This window comes from Penicillium hordei (assembly GCF_028827395.1).
Source record: "Penicillium hordei strain IBT 12815 chromosome Unknown utg000004l_segment0_segment0, whole genome shotgun sequence".
NCBI lineage: Eukaryota > Fungi > Ascomycota > Eurotiomycetes > Eurotiales > Aspergillaceae > Penicillium > Penicillium hordei.
This window is the reverse complement of record NW_026623145.1, coordinates 2,343,428-2,364,912: the sequence shown is the minus strand read 5'-3', so window position 1 is coordinate 2,364,912 and position 21,485 is coordinate 2,343,428. Positions and strand designations below refer to the sequence as shown.

At 49.8% G+C, this 21,485-nt stretch overlaps 7 protein-coding genes across 7 annotated transcripts; 4 read left to right on the top strand and 3 right to left on the bottom strand.

The window, feature by feature from the left end:
- Nucleotides 1-141: 141 nt before the first annotated feature.
- Nucleotides 142-3,542, top strand: N7537_008110 (FUSC family protein; the record flags this gene model as incomplete). Its single annotated transcript, XM_056899165.1, has 6 exons — nt 142-186; nt 237-1,544; nt 1,597-2,005; nt 2,065-3,165; nt 3,219-3,380; nt 3,442-3,542. 6 exons carry the CDS (start codon nt 142-144, stop codon nt 3,540-3,542), a joined length of 3,126 nt encoding a protein of 1,041 aa, XP_056751241.1.
- Nucleotides 3,543-3,880: 338 nt separating this feature from the next.
- N7537_008109 (TADA1 family protein) lies at nt 3,881-5,438 on the top strand (the record flags this gene model as incomplete). The annotated part of the gene is made up of 4 exons (XM_056899164.1): nt 3,881-4,088; nt 4,217-4,491; nt 4,554-4,662; nt 4,759-5,438. 4 exons carry the CDS (start codon nt 3,881-3,883, stop codon nt 5,436-5,438), a joined length of 1,272 nt encoding a protein of 423 aa, XP_056751240.1.
- Nucleotides 5,439-6,009: 571 nt separating this feature from the next.
- On the bottom strand, nt 6,010-9,053 carry N7537_008108 (U4/U6-U5 snRNP complex subunit PRP6; the record flags this gene model as incomplete). The annotated part of the gene is made up of 2 exons (XM_056899163.1): nt 6,010-6,158; nt 6,249-9,053. 2 exons carry the CDS (start codon nt 9,051-9,053, stop codon nt 6,015-6,017), a joined length of 2,949 nt encoding a protein of 982 aa, XP_056751239.1. The 3' UTR covers nt 6,010-6,014.
- A 169-nt stretch (nt 9,054-9,222) lies between these two features.
- On the top strand, nt 9,223-10,632 carry N7537_008107 (dimethyladenosine transferase; the record flags this gene model as incomplete). The annotated part of the gene is made up of 5 exons (XM_056899162.1): nt 9,223-9,367; nt 9,425-9,462; nt 9,519-9,740; nt 9,797-9,861; nt 9,942-10,632. The coding sequence occupies 5 exons, from the start codon at nt 9,223-9,225 to the stop codon at nt 10,630-10,632; spliced, it is 1,161 nt and encodes a 386-aa protein (XP_056751238.1).
- Nucleotides 10,633-10,713: 81 nt separating this feature from the next.
- Nucleotides 10,714-12,947, bottom strand: N7537_008106 (GTPase-activating protein GYP1; the record flags this gene model as incomplete). Its single annotated transcript, XM_056899161.1, has 8 exons — nt 10,714-10,878; nt 10,934-11,026; nt 11,078-11,958; nt 12,011-12,483; nt 12,558-12,674; nt 12,755-12,764; nt 12,838-12,853; nt 12,924-12,947. 8 exons carry the CDS (start codon nt 12,945-12,947, stop codon nt 10,714-10,716), a joined length of 1,779 nt encoding a protein of 592 aa, XP_056751237.1.
- A 314-nt stretch (nt 12,948-13,261) lies between these two features.
- Nucleotides 13,262-16,496, top strand: N7537_008105 (uncharacterized protein). Its single transcript, XM_056899160.1, has 6 exons — nt 13,262-13,418; nt 13,484-13,762; nt 14,907-14,947; nt 15,013-15,176; nt 15,233-16,253; nt 16,354-16,496. The coding sequence occupies exons 1-6, from the start codon at nt 13,378-13,380 to the stop codon at nt 16,485-16,487; spliced, it is 1,680 nt and encodes a 559-aa protein (XP_056751236.1). The 5' UTR covers nt 13,262-13,377; the 3' UTR covers nt 16,488-16,496.
- Nucleotides 16,497-17,980: 1,484 nt separating this feature from the next.
- N7537_008104 (transient receptor potential ion channel family protein) lies at nt 17,981-20,188 on the bottom strand (the record flags this gene model as incomplete). Its single annotated transcript, XM_056899159.1, has 2 exons — nt 17,981-18,282; nt 18,352-20,188. The coding sequence occupies 2 exons, from the start codon at nt 20,186-20,188 to the stop codon at nt 17,981-17,983; spliced, it is 2,139 nt and encodes a 712-aa protein (XP_056751235.1).
- Between the last annotated feature and the right edge of the window lie 1,297 nt (nt 20,189-21,485).

Here is a 21,485-nt window from a genome sequence, read left to right as displayed (position 1 = left end):
TACCTGCATAGCTCCCTGCACCTCCGCACAACCCTCTGACGTCTTCTTGCTTGAGTACTGGAGAAAGGGCGAGTCATCGAACATGTGCCATGGGGCTTGTACAACGCCCTGAGTCCACGCGAAGTACGTGAAACCTGAAAGATGCCGTCTGGAAATCCCAGCAGCTCCCGCCGCTCGCGCCCAACGGTATGTACTCTCACATTTTCTGACTTGGGATATACTAATTGTCGGTGAAGCTCCGCCAGGCTACATTCGTTCTCCCGAAAACAGGCCAGCGCCTGAAAGGCCTCGTTAACCTCCGAAACTCCACACCCATCTCCGACGACACTGAGGAAAGGCGTGGGCTGCTCACAAACGAGATCCAACGTTATGAGGGGCGCCTCGACACGCTCACGCGCCGTATACATGAAAAATGGATGCAGACAAATCAGTTTGTCAGGTCAGAACCGGGTATTGGAGTCTTGAAGTACAGTCTTGCGTATTTGGTCGGATCTCTTGCAACCTTTATCCCCGCGATCTCGGCCATGCTGGGCCATCAGGATGGGAAACACATGGTAGCTACGGTCACGGTCTACTTTCACCCCGCCAGATCTCAGGGTGCGATGTTCAAGGCCTTGATCTGCGCGTTCCTGGCGTTCTGCTATTCTACCTTCTTGACTATTACCAGCATGTTCGTGGAGATGTTTTTCCAAGACACATTGGAATTGCCTGCCCTTGGCCATGCGGTGGTTCTGATAGTATTTTGTGGCGGTGGGCTTGGCTTTGTCGGTTGGACGAAGCAACGACTGGGAGATCCTCTAGTGAACGTTGCCTGTTCACTCACTGCTCTGTCAACAATCACCCTTTTGACCAAAGAGGGTTCTGTGCAAAGCGGCGACTTGTCTCTTTCCAAGATCTTCCAAGTCTTGAAGATGGTCCTTATGGGCGTAGTGGCGGTCATGGTGGTATCCTTTTTCGTCTTCCCCATATCAGCGCGTAAAAAGCTGCGCTCAAACCTCGTCACGGTCACTGATACATTGGCGCTCATGATGGCACTTATCACAGAAAGCTTCTTGAGCGGGAGTGAAGAGGTCCTTGTCTCGGCCGAATTCCTTGATGCAGAGGCGAGGCACCGCAAGGCCTATAGCCAGCTAGACAGGCTTGTCCGAGAAGCTAAACTTGAGCACTACGTGGCAGGCACCGAAAAAGAGTACAGGCTCGAAAAGAACCTCGTCCGCTGGGTGCAAGATATCACCCATAACATGGGAGGATTGCGTAATGCAGCTTCTCTCCAGTTCAGTTTAATTCGTGAGACTATCGCGCATGAGTCTGCCTCTCCGGAAGATTACCAGGCTGGCTCGACTCATGTGGACTATTTTACGCCCCTCGAGCGATCCTGGTCATTCCCCGATGGGTCCTTTTTGGAGCCTATTGTTGAGCGACCAGAAGAGGAACTATCTCCAGGTGGTTCCCACCAACTTGGAAGTGCTGAATCAACACCCAGACCCGCACTTCTTCCAGCAGATGTCTTCACTATATTCATCTCTCATCTGGGTCCTGCAATGGTAAGTTGAAACCCGAGAAATATTTAGTACATTCAAGACTAACTGGAAGCAGCGATCATTGGCCTTTACGTTGAAAGAAATCTTCAAGGAGATTCCATTTGGGCCTGCACCGAACTACAAAGTCTCAGTGAATGGTCGATTGCGAATCAGTCTTGACCGGGCGCTTGATCTTTACAAAGAATCGCGCGAGAAGACACTCGCAGCGTTGTATCAACAACAGGAAACCATGAAATTGAAGACACGCGAAGCTGAAGCCGATCTTGAAGAAGTCTCAGCCAGCTGTGGCCATTTCAGCTTTTCCCTCCTCGAATTTGGCGAGCAGCTCCGAGAGATGCTTTCTATTCTAGATGAGCTGCAGTTGGAAGTCGAAGAGCGGCCTAATGGGCGAACCTGGTCATGGCTCAAAGTCTGGCAGTGGTCGAAAAATACGGAGACCACTAAAATATCCTCTTCTGATGCTGGTACGTATACCTCCACATACCAATCGTTGAGACGTGAATATGATGTTAACTACCTACAGATGCAGTTTCCAGACCTTCCAATTCACCCGCTACTGAGCAGGACCTCCATGGACATTCTAGGCATGCATCAGACGGCTTGATTGCACATGATAGACTCCCTGTCAATATTCAAACAGGAAAAGGCCCATCAGTACATGATACAACAAAGCAAAGACTGGGTTACCGTTTGTGGAAATATCTTGGGTTATTCCGACGAGATGATACGAAATACGCGATCAAGGTTGGGGCAGGAGCTGCAATCTACGCCCTGCCTGCTTTCCTTCCTTCAACTCGGCCGTTCTATGGACGTTGGCGGGGAGAATGGGGTTTGTTGTCTTACATGTTGGTTTGCTCAATGACAATCGGTGCCTCGAACACGACGGGATATGCCCGGTTTCTCGGTACTTGTTTGGGGGCAGTCGCTGCTATCCTAGCATGGAACATTACCGCTGGAAACGTATTTGCTCTTGCGTTCTTGGGATGGATAATGGCGGTCTGGACTGGATACATCACTATTGTTCGTGGGAATGGGCCCATGGGCCGGTTTATCATGCTCACGTACAACCTCTCCGTGCTATACGGCTATTCCCTCTCCCAAAAGGCGGCAAATCTGGACGAAGACGAAGGTGGTTCTAATCCCATCATGACCGAAATTGCACTTCATCGAGTTGTTGCGGTATTGTCGGGATGCATTTGGGGAATCATCATCACTCGAATGATTTGGCCCATCAGTGCAAGAAGTAGGCTCAAGGAGAGCCTAAGTCTTCTCTGGCTGCACCTTAGTCTTGTCTGGAAACGCGATCCCCTATCCATCATGGCTAAAGGTAAAAGGTCTGTTTTATACATGACGCCCCGAGAGAAGCTTGAAATTGAAAGATTTTTGTCTCGGTTGGAGACTCTCCAAGCTGCGGCGGGCTCCGAATTTGAATTGAAGAGTGCATTCCCTGAAGCCTCTTATGCCAATATTGTTCGCCGTACACGCAGCATGGTGAACTCTTTACACACTATGAACATCGAGCTGATGAAGAATGATGTGGCCACTGAAGGTGAAATCAGCCTTCTTCAATACACAAAATTAGAACGGCAACAGCTATCTGCTCGCGTGAGCCATCTATTATCAGGTCAGTCCTCTTGTAACTGCCATTAACTTGATGCAGTGCTGACTATCTTCTAGTGATTGCTTCGTCAATGAAACTCGAGTACCCTTTGAGTGATGTGCTTCCTAGCATTGAGCATGCCAGAGACCGCTTGCTTGCTCGCATCTATCGCTATCGCTTGGATCGTGAAGCATCTCAATTAACCACAGATGAGGACTGTGCTTTGCTTTATGCCTATAGTAAGTATCTCTTTGGTTTCTGGTTATATCCAGTACAATATACTGACCCTTGTACTTCTAGTTTTGGTAACAGGCCAATTATCGAATGAGATCACGGAGATCATTGCGGAGATTGGACAACTTTTTGGAGTATTAAGTGAAGATGTAGTGCAGCTAGCTTGAAAATCAAGCTAATAAATTTGAAAGGCATCTAAAATTCCAATGTAGAGAAAAATATGTAAACATTCAAGGCAACGCTGCTAAGGTTGGCGCACATCGATGTATCCGTTTCTGGCGTCTGGCGGGGAACCGCAAGTCGGAACCTCCCCTTCCACCCAAACCCATCGCCATCTCTTTCACTCCATCAATTTTCATCTTCAATTCATCAGGTTCTCTTATAACAACATCCTCTCTTCCTGTATTTCTAGTTTGAACCCTAGAATCCTCCTTCATGAAGGCGTAGGTGCCAATATTCCCTGCCCTTCGGCGTCGCCCGTCGCGCTCTCGCGAGTTCAGCAACCATGCAGATTGATCCGGCGGCTTTGAGTCGCAGTGACTCTATCTCAAATCCAAAGGGTGCCGTGCCCAACGGCTCAGTATCCGCGAAGACCTCCAGAGCTCTGATATCAGTGCCGCGGCTAGAGCTCGAGCATGCCTACACGGACCTGAAAGCCGCCATCGGAGACAAGTGGGCGGAGTATAAAGAGTCCACGGCTCTGTTCTTACTAGGTATGTCACGATGCGCATATAATTTCTGGTCGGAGAGCGATTACTTGAGCTCCGCGCAGGCTGCTCCCCCTTCCCTCCCACGCGTTGGCCTCGGTTCGATCACCTCCTGACCTCTTGTTTTCCGATAGGACATTACAACCAGAGCGAATACTCATCACGAGTCGACTACTTCCTGTGCGCCGATCCTAAAAACGAACATCTACACAACAACTTCGTATGCGCGCTCATCGGAAACCTCACGCGAGACCTCCCCGATCATGGCGTCGCAAACTGGGTATCGGCCAATGATAAACCATCAACGGTGTCGAAACCCGTTTCCGGAGATGCTGCAGAACAAAGATTGAAGACAGAGGTTATGAAATTACCTCCGAGGGACCGTCGGCGCATAAAGGGAATCCCAGAGGTATGTAGTCGCAAACGATGACGAATACCTTCGTCCCAGAACCGACAGCTAATGATCATCAGCGAGATCCCAATGAGACGGTGCCCACAGAGCTAGAAGAAAGCCATCTAGCTAAGCAATTCAAATTACCCAGCCAGGTTCCCGCAAGTGCAGGCGGGCTGAACAAAACTAGTAAGCCGAAACCATTCGCGTCGAACTCGAGATATCCTCTCCGTTCCCGTGGTCCCCTGTCAGGAAATAATCCCTAACCATCCTCCTCCATTATAGACTGGGAACTGGAAATCCGAAAACGTTATGCCCAGCCCCTCGCCGCAGAAACAGGCGAATTCCCCGATGCCGAATCCATCCATGCTCGCATGGTCCCCATATGTTACGAGGAATCTCTACCCAGCGGTGCTGGACTGCCATGCGCTGAGTTCATGGCAATCGCGACGGAAACTTTTGTGAAGGAAGTTTTGTCCGCGGTATTCTCGCGCACCCGTTCGAATGGCCCGTCCGGTACAATCAACAACATGATGATGCGTCAATACCGACACCAACTGGAAATTGAAGAGCTTGCATACACACGTGGGGAAATTACCAAGGATGCCGCCACAGGCCTACTCCCTGTTGAAGCGAGAGAGGCCAACATTCGAAAACCATTGGGCGTCAGAGACCTGCGGTTAACTTTGGAGCTGGGCGGTGGTGTCCTCGGCCACATGCCACTCATTGTAGACCAGATCATGAACGGGTACTTCGAAGACGAACTCGAGACTGAAAGACCCGAGCGGTTGGATAATGGCGTTAGTGAGCCACATCAGGAAATAAAACCCGAAGACGAGATGGACTTGGACGAAGATGAAGACGAAGACGAAGACGGTTCTCTGCTAGACTGGGAAGGCGGCACGCTTGGTGATCGAGATCAGTTGAGCTCTTTACTCGACGAGTGTCTGTCCATGGCCGCATGAGAATTTTATACCCCCGCTGTCTTTTTTTCCCACGTTTCATACATGCCACATTACATGCTTTTTCTGCTCTTTTTTTTTTTTTTCTACTCACGGTTTTGGATGGTGGCTCACGGCGTCTGGGTACTACCAAGGGAGGCTGTCACTATTTGTGACGCCAAATGATTTGCATACGGATTTGGAGTTTGAAGATATTGTCTTATCCGTTCTCGATCGCCTCTGCCTTGTCCCCTATGTTTCACCTTCTCCCTATTACGGTCATGTACAGTATCACTTCTTAAGGGACAAGGCGAAGCGGTCGACATCTGGAGGATGAAGGGAAAGCTCAGAGAAAACAAAGAGACTAAAAAGCTGAATAGCCATGACTCCTATTTGGAAGATGGGGTCAAGCTTGTTCGATACCCATGAATTCTACTTTACAACTTGGTTATCTTGAGAAGTTATTACATAGATACATATTAGGACACTGAACCTTTTAGACGTGAGTCTAACAGAGATAAATCCCTGTCAAAGATTGAATTCCATGGGCGGTTTGCCCCCGAACGCCTGTAGATTACATACCCACAAAGAACATGCCAGCTAGCTGATTGTATTTGCGACGAGCTTCAAAATCTCCTCGGTAGTCTTGTAGGCATTGGCCGGGTCCTTCGCGATGGACTGCCAGATCTCACCGTGCTTGGGTTCCATTGAGATGCACTTCGAAACGACATCTGTTCGTTTTTCCTGTAACATATAGATGTCAGCTGGGTATTCCAATGATAACACAGAGCCCAAGGAATGAATGAAAAAAGGGGGGAGATGGGGATAACTAACCTCAGTGCCATGCTGCATGAGGAACTTGTAATACCAAGCCCAGCCATCACCGTAATCACTATCCAAGACGATCGCCTTCTCAAACCAGGTCATGGCCTTCTCCAACCGACGCTCACCCCAGAAGATGCGCGCGACAGTGATGAACAGAATCGGGTCGTTCTCGACCTTCTTGATAGCTTCCAGACTGCGTGCCTTGCGCTGAGCGCGAGGCTCGAGATACCAGATACTTTCGCTCCACAGAAGTCCCGATGATGGGACTTCCTGGATCGCGCGCGCCATGAGGACCTTGGCCTGAGCGATGTTATTGGCGCGACGTTCAACGCGCACACTTTCGGTCCAGAGCTCTGCGCTCTTGGGAACAGCTAAACGGGCTCGGTCGAGGACGGATCGGGCTCGGACCACGGCGCCCGCTTTTTCTTCCAGTCGCGAGGCAAGTAGCCATAGCGCAACGGACTTGGGGCAGGCTCGGGTGCCTGTTCCGTATGCCTCGCGCGCCTGTGGGAATTTGTTCTGGGCTTCGTAGATTTGGCCCTTGATCATCCAGAGCTTGTCAGCCTTCGGGAAGAGTTGCAGGCCTTGATTGACTAGGTCCAGAGCGTCGTCGATGTTGCCGAGCTGCCGCTCGAACGCAACGCTCTTCGTCCACACGCGATCTGTGCCGGCTTCACGACGGGCGGTGGCCAGAAGCTCTCTGGCTTGGTCGGTCTTTTTGGCATCGGCCTCTAGCTTGACAGCAGCCAGCCAGATATCTTCGTTGTTGGGGTTTTGGTTGAAGGCACGGCCGAGCACTCGCCGAGCATCGTCAATATCTCCAGACTGCCATTTCTCCTTGGCAAGGAGGAGCCAGAGCTCCTCACTCTGGGGGCACGCTTCGACTGCCTTCTCCAGAACCTGCCAGAGAGCTTCCTTGGTGCCGTGGTTGCGCTCCAGATCCGCTGCCGCGAGCCAGATCGATCGGCGGTTCACAAAGACCCGCAGGGCGTAAGCATAAATTGCCCGGGCAGTTTCGTAGTTACCACGAGCAATACTGGCCTTTGCGTCGTCCATCCAAATATCTTTTCGGTCATCATCCTCATCCAGGCCCCATCCAAGAGTCTCTTGGATGATACTACCACATGTAAGCACAGCGCCTTCGCTTTCACATTTCTCGGCTTCTGTGATCCATTCCTCTCTCTTCAGCATGGCGTTCTCTCGGACTAGAGACTGAATAGCACGCTTCATGACATTGACCCTGGCGAATGTACCCATCTGCTCCTGGAGTCGAGCTGCAGCAATCCAGATTTCATAGCTAGTAGGAACGGCCTTGCGAGCAGCGTTCAAGACTTTTTGTGCATTTTCGGGGGTTTCAAGGCGAGCAAGGGCAAGCCACAATTCGATTGACAGGGGAATGATTTCAACAGCCTTTGCCAACAGCAAGCGTGCATCGGCGGGATCATCTTCTAGATTGACAGCTTCTTTCCAAATTTGCACTGATTGGGGAATGTGCAAAATAGCTTGTCGAAGAACATTCTTCTTGGCACGGGTGTCCGTTTCTAATCTCATGGCCTCAGTCCACAGTCTTGTGGAACGGTCATTGTTCTTGATGGCATTCGCTGCAATGACCTTTGCGTTGTGGCCTTCATTGAGTCGAATGTTTTCTAGCCATGCATCTTCGCTTTTGGGGCAGAGCTCACACCCTTTAGCGATCAGAGTCCTAGCGGCGACAATCCGGCCAGCAAGCTCCTCCAGGCGAGCTAGGGCAATCCAACCAGGAGCATGCTTAGGATTGGTCTTGGTGACGGATTCTAATAAGGTACGAACTCGCTTGATATCGCCCACCTCAACTTCACCAGCCTTGGCTTCTGATTGTGTCAAGCTGGTAAGATAACCCTTGGGGTCGATATTCGTAGCGGTTCCAGATTTATCACCAGATGACCCTAGCGCAGCTTGGTCAAGTCGAACCTTCAGCACTTTATCACGCGCCGCACCGATATCTGCGAAGTTCGTCATGGTGCTGTCGGCACTTTCTCCTTGGTCGATAGCCGTTTCCGTGCCATCTTCGGCGATTGTCGTGCCATATTGAGCTGAGTCTCTCGCACCAGCAATCACACTATCTGGGACGGCGTAGTGGCGCTGTCGGGCATTCTGTTTATCTCGTCGGTTCTTACCCGTCAAATCTCCAACTTCCGGGAGGTTGGCCCAGTCTTCTTCTGATACCGAGGCGAGTGTGCGCTTCAGATCGGCAAATTGGTGTTGGATCTTCGGGTTATTGCGTTCGTATTCTTCTTGTTCGGCTTTCTCTCGAGCTTCCCTGTAGGTGGCGAGCGATTCAAGTCGGTACTCTGTCCAAACAACCGGGGCTAACCCGATAAACAAATGGTTTCGGAAGGGGAATGGGATGGATATGACTAACCTGCGGGCTCTCCGGCGCTTGTCCATCTTCTCATCTACCTCTTGGTAGATGCGGTCTGCCTCGTCGTCTTCTTGGTCGAACTGTCCGTATGCGAACAGCCCAACCTCATTATCGGGATCCTGGAACCGCTCATCTTCCTCCTCCTTATCTTCCTCCTTTCCACCTTTCTCGCGGGTAGTGGCACCGTAGGCAGTGGGTGCAGCAGCCCCTAGAAGCTGAGCTCTCTTCGTTAGAGCAGCCTGGATTTGTTCGGGCGTAGGTCCTTCACGCGCAGGGCCAAGATCGGAGCGAGTGGTGAAACCTGTCGCACCACGACCTAGACCAGCGACATAGTTCTCAGGCGCTGCCTGGCTTAGGAAATCCTTTCGTCCAGACGCCATAGTGGGCACAACACAACTCAAAGGGCTCGACATCGACGGCGGAGAAGGCGAAGGCGGGCTCGGGAAAATGTAATTCCGGTACCGGCAATCTTATCGCAAAAAAAGTTCCCGCCCACATTCAAGTCCATGTGCTTTGTTGCCGCGCGTTTTCTCTCTGGTTTCTTTTGATAATTGTCAAATTCCAGAGGCTCGTTACTCCAAGATGCCCAAAGTTAACAAGCCGAAGCGCAATAGTGCCGCTTCGCAGGGCCTGTCAGATGCTGCTGCCAAGACAAAGGCTGCTCACAGCATCTTCAAGATGAACACTGATATTGGCCAGCACGTTCTGAAGAACCCTGGTATTGCCGGTAGGTACTAATTTTCACTGCATTATATACACTTTAGCTAATGGATTGGATTTCTAGCTGCAATTGTGGAAAAGGCCGAGCTCAAGCAAAGCGATGTGAGTTACGAAAGACATTGATTGGCTTAACAAACACTAATAGTGTGAATCAACAGATCGTCCTCGAAATTGGTCCCGGTACTGGTAACTTGACAGCCAAGATTTTGGAAAAGGCAAAGAAGTGCATTGCCGTGGAATTGGATCCTCGTATGGCTGCAGAAGTCACCAAGCGCTTCCAGTCCACTCCATACCAAAAGCGCCTGGAGGTCATTCTTGGAGATGTCATGAAGACGGAGCTCCCATACTTCGATGTCTGCATCAGTAATACTCCCTACCAGGTACATACAACTCCAGATCTTTTCTAAGGGTTCTTCCCGAGTCTAACAGAGTCAAGATCTCTTCTCCTCTCACATTCAAGCTCCTCGCTACATCTCCGGCGCCTCGTTCCTGCATACTGATGTAAGTCCCCGTCATCAAGGCTAGAAGTTTTCAGAAACGTTCTGTATAACTGCAAGCTTACATGTTAACCTCCCATACAGGTTTCAACGTGAATTCGCTCTGCGTTTATTCGCCAAGCCCGGCGACAAACTTTACAGTCGGCTTTCAGTCAATGCGCAAATGTGGGCCAAGATCGATCATATCATGAAGGTTGGCAAGAACAACTTCAAGCCACCGCCCCAGGTCGAGTCAAGCGTTATTCGAATGGTCCCCAAGAACCCACGGCCACAGATCAACTACGAGGAGTGGGATGGTCTTTTGCGAATTGTTTTCGTACGGAAGAACAAGACTCTCCGGTCCAGTTTCATTGGTACGACAAGCATCATGGAATTGCTAGAGGCAAACTATCGGACATGGTGTGCGCAACATGACATTCCTGTGGAGGATGGCCCGGTTGAAGTCGCCAATGACGATGCCATGGCAATGGACATGGGCGAGGAGCAGGAACAGGAAGAGACTGTTGAGGAACCAGCCGATGAGGTCATGGAGATGGACGATGACGATGTTCCTGATTTCTTCAAAGAGACCACAAATGCCCGCCTCGAAGCAGCACTCAAGGGTGGAGCTTCGCGCAAGAAGCGTGGCAAGGTTGCAGAGCTAGTTCGTGAGAAGGTGCGCCAGGTCCTGGAGGATGACACTGGGCTGGGGGATAAGCGCGCGAGAATGTGTGATGAGAATGATTTCTTGAAGTTGCTGTGGGCATTCAACCAAAAGGGGATCCATTTCAACTGAGCGAGAAAGACCACGTCTGCCCTGGGGGGAAAGCATCCGAAAATAGAAGTTGGGAATTCGGATCATGAATTATGATTACTATCAATAAAAGATACCATTTTCAGGAGGTTCATCACCCGCAGGCCGGAGGTGAGCACGTGAGTCTTGAAACAGACTCTGCCAGATAAATGCTTCGCTGAGTAAGAGTTCAATGTCTTTCTCGGTCCAACCCTTCGTCGGCAATGCCTGGAGGAACATCATAACCTCCTGGAAGAACGTTAGTTCCCGTTTAATGTGGCGATATTCGATTACAAAACCGTACCTGGAAATCCATCTTGACCAATTGATCTGTCCATTTGACCAAGAATGCGGCGCAAACATAAAGGTGGAATCGAGAGAAGCCCTGCTCCTCGGCCTAGAATGACGATCAGTATCATGCAAAATAGTCTCCCAGGGGAAAATGTACCATGTACGTGTCCCACATGCGTATCGTGTTTTTGATGCTCATTTCCCGCATGAGCAAGCAGTTCATCCATCGGAAACTAAATTGCATAAATTCTACACCTTCTTGCTCCAGGTGCTTTGCGAGTGCCGCATCGATGCGCACCGTCAAGTCTCGTAGTGCCCTGACCTGTCTGTGAATGCCAGGCTGAGCATAAATGTAATTGTCCTGGATACCGTCCAGTAGCTTTGTCAGACACCAAAAGGTATCCGCTTCCACCGCGTCTAACACACTCCGAGGCAATTGGCCTGGGTCCATGCCTTCTTCAACGTTCAGATCGGTTATGTAAACGCCCAGGAAGACCTGCCAGAATGGTGTGACCAGATCATTAATACCTTGAACATAACCACTTGCTGGGTGTCGGATGGCCCAAAGGTAAAGGATGCGTTCCAAAGACCGCTGGGTGGCTTCATAGCCGTATAGCGGAATGTGAGGGCTTGTGCGTGGAACATCAATGCTAATCTGATGCCAAACCGCCTCATCAAGTCCTCTGCCGCGACCCTTAGTCGAGGGGGGGTTTGCAGAGCTTGCCCCACTACCTCGGTCAAAGGCCTGCCGGACTCCGTCAAGGTACTCCTTACGCTTTCGTTCCAGGGTGGAGATGCGGCGCTCACTATTTGTAGGAAGATAGCCAAGGAGAAGTTGCCAAGTCATTGGCCGCACTTCCTCAGGGACACCTGACCACGCGAGATCCCGCAGCTCAGTGGGAGATACTGTACTTGCTTGCAAGATGCGCTTGAACTTGTTAATTCGCGTAATGCGACTCGAATGGATGTCCCTCTCTTTGGGTGAAGCATCTATAGGAGGTGCGGAGTGGTTGATGAGATTCAAAGCATTAGCAGGGTCTATAAACGTCAGCATGATCCTACTTTTTTTCAGCCATCAACTCAGACATACCTTGTAAGATGTCCTTGTATTGAGGCCGAAGGATCTTCCCATCCCCCTTGCGAGCAGTTGGATACAACGGGGCACCACGCTCTTCCGCAATATCTGCGCTATTCGCGCGCAGCCTGTTTGCGGCTGCTAATCCATACCCAAGTGTTGAGGGGTTTCCTGCTGCCCCACCACTGAAATCAATATTCTGAGCTTTCAAAGGTGCGGATCTTTTCCTCCTCATACTAGCAAGACTAGGGAGTCCGAATTCATCTTCATCATCATCGTACACAATCTCGTCGTCATCATCATCATCATCATCGTCATCTTCTTCCGTGGGATCACGGCTCCATTCGTCGACCCCTTCAGTCATAATTCCGGGGTAGGGTTGCCGGGGAGGTGAGGCGACTAGGTTTCCTGACCTGCGAGACATGTTTGATGCAGCATTTGTAGTCGATGCCTTCGGTGGTGTTCTTGGGGCTGAGTGGGGGGTAGGTCTGCGAAAGAAGGACACTTGTCAGTCATCGTTTCCGATCAATTGCTAGATCTGTAGGATGCATTGCTAACATACTGTACAATATTGGCATGTGAGTATGATGCGCCAACAACGGTATTCGAGCCATAGAGCTTCGATGATCCCTGGTTTAAAGACGTATTTCGGCCAGCCCAGAAGGGCGATTCAGCACGTCTTCAAAGGACATTAGCATTAAACAGACCAGGCAGCTGTTTTCATAGCTATAGAAGAGAGCATATAAAGCTTTCACTTACTCCGACTTGTCTGTGAAATGCCGAGAAACACCATGTAAGCTATAGCTGCGATTAAAATGCAAGGGGAGGGACAAGATACGAACCAACCTGGACCATTTCCTGGGGATACAGTTAGCTCAATGTCACAGAGGGATTCAAGATAGCCTTAGATCTGGGAAGATAAACATACCTGCTGGCCTTTTTTGTTCGCCATCGTGTGGGGATTCCGAAAGTGGTGTGTTCATGCGGGAGTCTAATACACGTGCGGGGTGGCACTGTAATAGAATGAACGCCGTATATCCTACAGCCAGGCCATGTAGGGACTGAATAGAAGATCAATAGAGCATATTTGATAGGAATAGACTCGAAATGAGAGGCAAATCAAAGCAATTTCGTAGGTTCTAAAGATGTATAGATACAAAATGTCTAGCTTTCATTCCCGAGTCCGGCGTGAAGAACAACGCATTATGTAAGCGCTCCGCTTGGGGATTCCCGCGGTCCTGGACTTCTGAACTTCTTCGCTTGTTCTCACATTTTCTACTCTTCTCGTTACTTTTGTTTTTACTCTACTCTGATTTACTAGGGTTACACGTGTTCCCGTGACTACCTCTGTTATCGCTTTATTCACCGCTCACTATCTCATCATGGCTGACCCAGAGGATGGAGATGATCTCTTTGCTGATCTGTATGTTTTCTACTTCGCCCTGAAAATTGAATAATGAGATTCTAATTGGACTTTCTCATTTTTAGCTATGATGCTGACGATTCCACCAATCGCACCACTGCAGCAGTTGAGGCACCGAAGCCTACTGATCTAGGCGCGACTAACCTTGCTCCTGCTGGAGAATCTGCTGGGCAGGATTTCGCACCTGCTCCTGTTGCCACATATGAATCGCACCCTTCTCAGCCTTCGGAGTTCGATCCCGGTTATAACAATGGCTCCGGAAACGCTTATGGCGCCCCTGCCACTACCCAGGCACCCCCTCCTGCCGAGCCCGAGTCTCACGGAACAGGAATCAAAGAAGACGGGTAAGTCTACTAATTGTGTTTCTTTTACATCTTATGTTCGAACTCTACCCCAATCGCATGTATCTGTTTGGTTTCGGCCTTTACCTCGCCGATACAAGCCTAGGTGGCGTCAATTGCTATTCATGAGTTCAACTACAATTCTGGGTGCAGGAAGGAGTGTCCTAGCTACGGGTTAAGATTTCTCTGGGCTGTGGACAGTGGGCTGTTTGGGGAAAAATTCGCTGGTTGGTGGACGACGCGCACGTTTCAACCTTGGAAAGGAGGGAAAACAAAATGCGGGCTCGGCGACCAATCAACTTGTCTGTTCGAAGAACCCTATCGCGCAGCCATCAATGTCTCCCAAAGGTGATCAGCAGATCATATGTTGGGATACTCCGACATTTGCCCCCATGGAATCAAGCATAGGCTCAAAGGCACATCCCCTGGAGCCCTTGGTCAAGACAATTGCTTTCGCAAATCAACCATACGCCACTCACGGACCTTTGTCACAAACGATTCATATATAGTACAGCCGATACTATATAGTTTCCTGTCGATATACCTTGATAGGGCAGAGCAAGAAGTAGCTATCTAGCTTGAGACTCTGTGTTAGACAAGGCATGGGTTTTCACGAGTCAGACAGACAGACAGTGACAATTCACTTTTTACGACTGAAATACTTGCACCTCTACGCTTCTCATCTCGCCTGTCCCCGGCTTGAGCAATCCAGAAAGAGGAGGACATGAACTCTGCATCCAGGCCCATGTAAACCAGTGGGCTTGACGTTAAACCCCGGTCATGAACATCAAAAAGTTGCTCAAGACCATCCAAGTATACATTGACGTGACTACGAGGTTCAAAGATTATGTACCGACCTAGCACGTACCCTGCTTGTTCGAAGGCAGTTGTGTCCAGAATAGCGAGGCTCTTCTCACAGTCGAATAGCCCATGAATAGCAATACCTCGCCACCCACCTTTGCACATTGATTCACTTCCTCTACCCTACCCCCCTATCATTTTTCCCCACATTCATTATTTTCATCATGCCGTTCATTGAATGTGATATTCCTGGATATTCAATTCATCATGTTTTCGCTGAAGCTGCTATCCCTGAAGCTACGCTGACCAATGACAATCTGCTAACCAATGACAATCTGCCTACTAGAAAGATGTTCATCGGTGGTCTGAACTGGGAAACTACAGATGGTAAATATATCTTTTCTACACGGAAAAACGCGGCATCTGGTTGACATATCTCGATCTTCATTTAGAGTCCCTTCGTGACTATTTCTCTCAATTCGGTGAGGTTCAGGAGTGCACCGTCATGCGGGATAGTGCCACTGGACGCTCTCGTGGCTTTGGGTTTTTGACTTTCCGTGACGCCAAGACTGTCAACACTGTGATGGTGAAGGAGCATTATCTGGATGGAAAGATTGTAAGAGCTTCCTCGCAGTTGGGACAATTAGGAACTGTTGCTGACCAATGTCGAAGATTGATCCCAAGCGTGCTATTCCCCGCGACGAGCAGGAGAAGACTTCAAAGATTTTCGTTGGTGGTGTTAGCCAGGAGGCTACTGAGCAGGACTTTAAGCAATTCTTTATGCAGTTTGGCCGTGTTGTGGACGCCACTCTTATGATGGACAAGGACACCGGACGTCCCCGCGGATTCGGTTTCGTCACTTTCGACGGCGATGCTGCTGTTGAGAAGGCTCTTTCCCGTCCTCTTGAGATTCTGGGCAAGCCAATTGAGGTCAAGAAGGCACAGCCCCGCGGCAACTTGCGTGAGAACAACGATCAACGCGGAGGCCACCGCAACGGAGGATACCGCGACCAGAACCAGAACGATGGAGGTCAGCAGCAGCAAGCCCCTCAGCAAGGACAAGGTAGTAGTTCAATGACTCCTCAAATGATGGCTCAATACTGGCAACGCATGCAACAGTACTTTACCATGCTTCAGCATCAGATGGCCGCCGGTCAGGGAGGAATGCCCGGTATGAACATGGGTGGCGCTATGAACATGAACCCCGCTATGATCGCGCAGATGCAACAAATGCAGCAGATGCAGATGCGTCAGCAGCAACAGCAAATGGGTGCCCAGCAGCAAGGTACTATGAGCCCCGGCCCTCAGAGCCCTGGCTCTCAGCAGGCCATGCCCAACATGATGAACCCCTCTATGATGCAGCCCAATCAAGCCAATGCCCCCGTTGGTCCAGGCAGCGATGCCGCCAGCCCTGTGCCCCACGCCGCCGCTGTGGCCGCCAACTACAACAACGGAACCCCAAACGCAGCCAGAGGACAGACCGGACCTGGGTACAACGCGACCGAGCAGATTGCTTTCGAGCAGCAGAAGTACGAACAGCAGCAGATTAACCGCTCCATGGATCCTCGCGGTTTCTCTCCTTACCAGCAGCAGGGTGGCCCAACTTCGTGGGAGGGCATGTACGATGAAGTTCCTCAGCCTCACGTCCCGACTGGACCAGCAGGTATGAGACGCAATGGAAGCTCGGGTAGTGGTATGTGATTCTTACGAGTCTTTGCATATTGTGCCTCTTTCATCCCAATTCCATTCTTATTTTTTATTGGCTCGCATTAACTAACACCTCTCTCAAACAGGAACCACTCCTCAGCCCCAGAGTACTGCTCCTGCTAATGCTCCAACTGGACCCCGTAACGCCGGCAAGCCTGGTGCGAACTACCGTGGTGGCGGCCGAGGTGGACACCGCGCTTATCACCCCTACCAGCGCTAATCTGCTCGTTGTGGTTCCTTCAAGTGACGCATCTAGCATCTAGTCTCTTCTCGTTTCAGATACGACTTCGTTTCTTTCATGTGTTTTTTAAGTCTTTTTTTTTTACCCGAGGCCAGCGATTTTGGGCCTCAGGAATTGATAATTGCGTGGCCGCCAGCCAAGTCGAAGTGGAACCTCCTGAGCTGGTTGTATTGGCGGTGCCTCTATCCTTCGACTTCACTTCAAGGTTATCTAGTCCGGTTTTTTCGTGTTCGCGAGTGGCGAGGTTCGAGTTCAGCCTTGGAAAGCTAGGGTCGATGTTATCCGTGCTAAGCGGGAGGGAAATCGTTCGGTGATCGGGGACAGCGAGTCTTCAGCCTTCATTCGAGCTGGGTGGTACACTACTTTTTTGTTGTGGAATTAGCCTCACAATCAAAAGTCGAAAGTGCTCATGGAGTTATTTTGTAGATGGCCGCGTAGGCGGCAGAGCGTAGCTAGGGCGTAGGACGGAGGGTGTTCGTTGTTGGATATACGGAGGGTTTTCGGTGCTAGCTCTCTTGCGGTTTTTGGTTGTTGGATGCTTAGAAGTCCGACGAGGTTCCCCAGTCACGGTAACTGGCAACTATTGAGTGGGTGGGAACCAGCGGGACAGGCCACAGCCAAGCCACATAGAGCTATCGTGTATGTTTCAAATTGCTGCATGGAATTTGTATATACTTTTTGGATAAATATCCACGTATTTTTGAACTCAGAATAGTCAGTTTTATGGCGTTGTGATCAAAACAATTCCATGGGCTGTCTTCTAGATAGGGCCATGTAATCCACGTGACTTGGCGATTGCCCAGTTCACAGATATATATCTGGAAGGTTTGCTAGGCCCTATAACTAATATAAGCACCCAACTTCCAACATGCTATCAAAGCATAGAATTACCAAGTATTTTTTTTTCACAAGCCTGTTCAGACAGTTGACTCTCCTCACTTTGAGTTGCCCTATCTATGTTATCCATCCATTTCGCTTTCACCATGCAAATCAACATTTCTGTCTTGTCAGACTTGTCTTAGCCGGAGAATCATATGATTACAAGTTATATAGCACTCAAAACTACATGATATTATTTGGTCACAACATTCTCATCTCGCCAGTATTATAAGTCTATGAACAAGATTAAAAAACCGAATATGGAAGAACTGCTCATCAATTGCAAGCGGTGATATAGATGATAGATGGTAAACATGGTAATGAATGAGGTATGTATAGAGACAAGATGAAAAAAGAATGGAAGTGATATCACACAAGAAGATGCATCTAAAGGCGGGAAGATCAAATGCCCAGCCGCCATTTTCAAGCACGCTAAAAAATCGTCAAAAAAAAGTAACTCCCAAGCCACAGCACGCGTGCCCGATCTAAGATTGTCGAGGAAGGTAAAATATGGAAGCAAGAAGAATTGTAACGTCATATCAAGTCTGTTGACGCTTTCGTTGATTGTTTTTTGTTCTTTTTTGTTTCTTTTTTTAATATGCCATTCCGTATCCCGGAGCTGTGGGACGACGGCCTTCGATCGAGCTTCGCGAGCGATGGCTGTCGGGGCTTATGCTGCGCCCGTGCGCGATGCCGTAGTCATTGCGAACTAGGCCATCGCGTTCGTTGTTGCCAGGTGATCCGGCTCGCTTGGGCTCGTCTCGGTAAGACTCGTAGGGGCCGGTGAAGTTGAAGTTGCTCATCTCGGCGTATTGCTTGCGTTGTGGGTGGTCCATCAGGAGGGAGTCTCGGGCGTCCAAGGGGGTCAGGTCGTCGATGTCGCGGTTTGCTTTTTCTATAAGGAATCGTTAGTATGTGCACATGTTGGGATGGGACTTGGATCGCAAGGTATCTTTTGACTTACCAGCTTCTCTTCTCCGCTTAGCATGCGGGTTCTCGCGGCAGCAGCTGATGAAGGCGTTGACTGCGATGAGAATGGCGAGGACTGCAGTGAGAGTGGATTGCACGACAATGAGAACAATGCCAGTGACGGTCTTTGTTGTTTGGGAAAGACCGAGTTCTTCGACGAAGACAAGGACGCAAGCAATGGACAGAACGCGGACGACCTGGACGGCGATGTTGATTCCCATTGACGCCTTGGTGGCATACGGGCGGCTCCACACTAGGAGTCCCAACAGAAGGATTTCGCAGGCGAGCTGGCCGACGCTTTGGAACAGACCGTGACCCTCGCCACCGGCGATGATGCAGCCCTTGACCAATGCGTACACTATGACGGGAATGAAGAGCCACCAGAAGTCCTTCTTGTAGTTATCGTAAAACAGACTGTATTTTTTCCAAGTTTCCTTGTCCTCGTACAGGCTGTCGGTATCTCCCTCGACCTTCTTGTACTTGCGAGCCATATAGACAATGCGAATAGCGAAGAAAAGAAGAACTGCTGTGAAGAGAGAAAGGGTTATAGCAGCCAGTAGCTTTGCTGCCCACGAGTCACCCTTTCGGAGTTGGTAGACACAGTATAGCACCCAGATACTGTATAGCACCAGGATCATGTTGGTGATTGTCCGCGCCATCAAGCCCCAATAATCCTTCCGGAAGTCGGTCAGCTTGTTGGGGAAGTTTCCATACAGCGCCCACAGCTCCAGGACGACCTTCATTAAAAGAATACCGACGACAACCACAGCGATAACGATGGCGAAGATCAGGAGAACCATCATGAAAACGTCGGCAGAAGGAACCATCAGTTCTTGAGCAACTTGCTTTAGGTCGCTAACCGTGCTCGAGGATTTACTTTCGTCGCTGCTCGAAGAGCTGTTTGAAACACTAGCATCGGCAGAGGCATCAATTGAGCGAGCAACCATCGTGCCGAATTCGATGGTGTAATCCCAGCTCCGTTTCGTTGTGTTGGTGGATGACGAGCTGCTTTGCGTTGTGGAGGAATTTTTCAGGTAGTCATAGCTCTCCGTGGTCAAGTTACCACCTGTGGACTCCCGGAATTTGTCGATGGACTGCAGCAGGCCAGGCCAAGGGATCATACCAGTACTCCACATGAAGTTCGAGGAGAAGCTGCGATAGACTTGGGGGTAGGCAACACTGAGCATGCCATTGGTGGCCATGGAATGGAACCAGCCCATTACATCGCCAAATCCAGGGCTGGACGACGGTGTTCCCACAGTTCCCGCCGAGCCGATGGCAGAGATACCGCTCAGTGCTAAAGCGCCTGCCGCAATGCCTGCCGAGGCATATTTGACCCCGACGACGTTGGTGGAGTGGCCGTTGCTCAGTTCGGACTGGATGCACGCCACGTTCTTCTGGGCTCCCTTGGACTTAAGGACAAGCTTTGCCTGACCATCCAAGTCGGGGATGTTGAATGCGATACCAGGGATCTGGCTAGCGTATTGAGACGGCACCTCCATGGATCCGCTGGCCTTGAAAGTACCCTTAGGGACGGGGCAAAGTTGGTCAACATGAATTTCCGTGCCACAGGGATCAAATTCCTTCTTGTAGAGTTCGTTGCCATAGGCAGTGACGGTGATAGACGCCGACACATTCTGTTCCATCGCGTTGGTACCAGCCACGTCGAAGACAACTACTCCAGTAGAGCGAGTGTAGGTAACATCCATCTTTTGGACATTGATTGCGGAATCGGTCATGCACAGGTTGAATCCGCTCGTGGATAGGGTGTCGGCTGCCAGGGCTTGAGGCACGATGGCCAGGCCTAGCAGAGCCCAGATGAAGTTCTGCATGTTGGCCAAGCACAATTGATGTTCGATACGATATATCAATCTGAATCTAACAGTTTGAACCAAGGAGGTGCGTATTCATCAAGGGTGTAGGTATCGATTGGCGCGATGATCGGACGGGTTGGTAACGATATATGGAGCGACTGTGGGTAAGTCACAGGGGGGGGGGGGAGCAAAAGGAAAAGGGAAAGGCAGGATCAACCCGCTATAGAAAAGAAACCAAAAGATAAATGATAATAAATGAGTCGAAAGGGTCGCGAGGACCTGGGATTGTGAGACACTGGTTTTCGAGCAACCAGGAACTGTAAATAACGAGAGACAATTGAACGAGGGTGGTTGGAGAGAGGAAGCGATTGGAGATTAGTGAATGGAATTTCCCCCTCTCGCAATGCGATGATCTGTGAAAAGAAGAAAAGAGAGGGAGGAAAGTCTCGACCGTATATTACGACTTTACGATTAGTCTAAACTTGGCCCCTGAATTTGGGACTGATTGGCTCTGATCCCGTTTCAGTCTAGACCTCACACTCGGTATTGTTACTATTTTCATTAGCCTGGGTATTTATACCTTAATTTTATTATCTTTAGTTATTATCTTCGTTATTTTAATTATTTTACCAAAAATATCTACTGATACTCCTGATACTGAATTAAAAGGAGTTGAGGTACACAAAAAACAGTTGAAGCTCAATAATTTAAAGCTTTCCTCCAGATCCGACCCAAGGGTTGCCACCTGAGTTACCACGGTACCAGTCCAAGAATCAGCTCAAACGAGGTGGCACCAAAAGTTCTCCCGGTCGCCCACCCATGGAATCACATTCCTCCCCTAAACAACGCCACACCAGCCACACGGGATGTCAATTACCTCCACGGAGTAACCCTTGCGAATTATGATTTGATTATTCAAATTAATTCAAATATATTACGGAGTTCGCATAAGGCGATGGTACCTGAGTATCTATGGTCCGCTTCTTCATATGTTGTAAATCGAACATCCCTATCACGGCTTATGTATGACGTGTGCCCCTCGCGGGGTGTCGCCAGCCCTGGATGAGAACAAAAAGCTGCAGGGCTCAAGCATGACTGAAATGCCGATCAAAGATCCTCGCACAATCCTAGTTCTAGACTTACTCAGTGGGCCCCTTACAGGCTTCTGGATGCACACATAATGTTCTTGGTGAAAATCTTGTTATGATGCACGCGACCGATCAAGTCTAGAGCACTACAACATACATAGGAATCACATTGTTCTGTGTGCACTGCACACACATCTCAGAAATTATGAAGGTGTAAAACATAAAAT

What these genes read in the sequence shown, in the direction of transcription:
- N7537_008105 (XM_056899160.1), top strand. Translation starts at nt 13,378, where the DNA reads ATGGCTGACCCAGAGGATGGAGATGATCTCTTTGCTGATCT. An exon ending in ACAGGAATCAAAGAAGACGG is followed by an intron (nt 13,763 to 14,906) that starts GTAAGTCTACTA and finishes TCTGCCTACTAG; the next exon opens with AAAGATGTTCATCGGTGGTC. An exon ending in CAATGGAAGCTCGGGTAGTG is followed by an intron (nt 16,254 to 16,353) that starts GTATGTGATTCT and finishes TCTCTCAAACAG; the next exon opens with GAACCACTCCTCAGCCCCAG.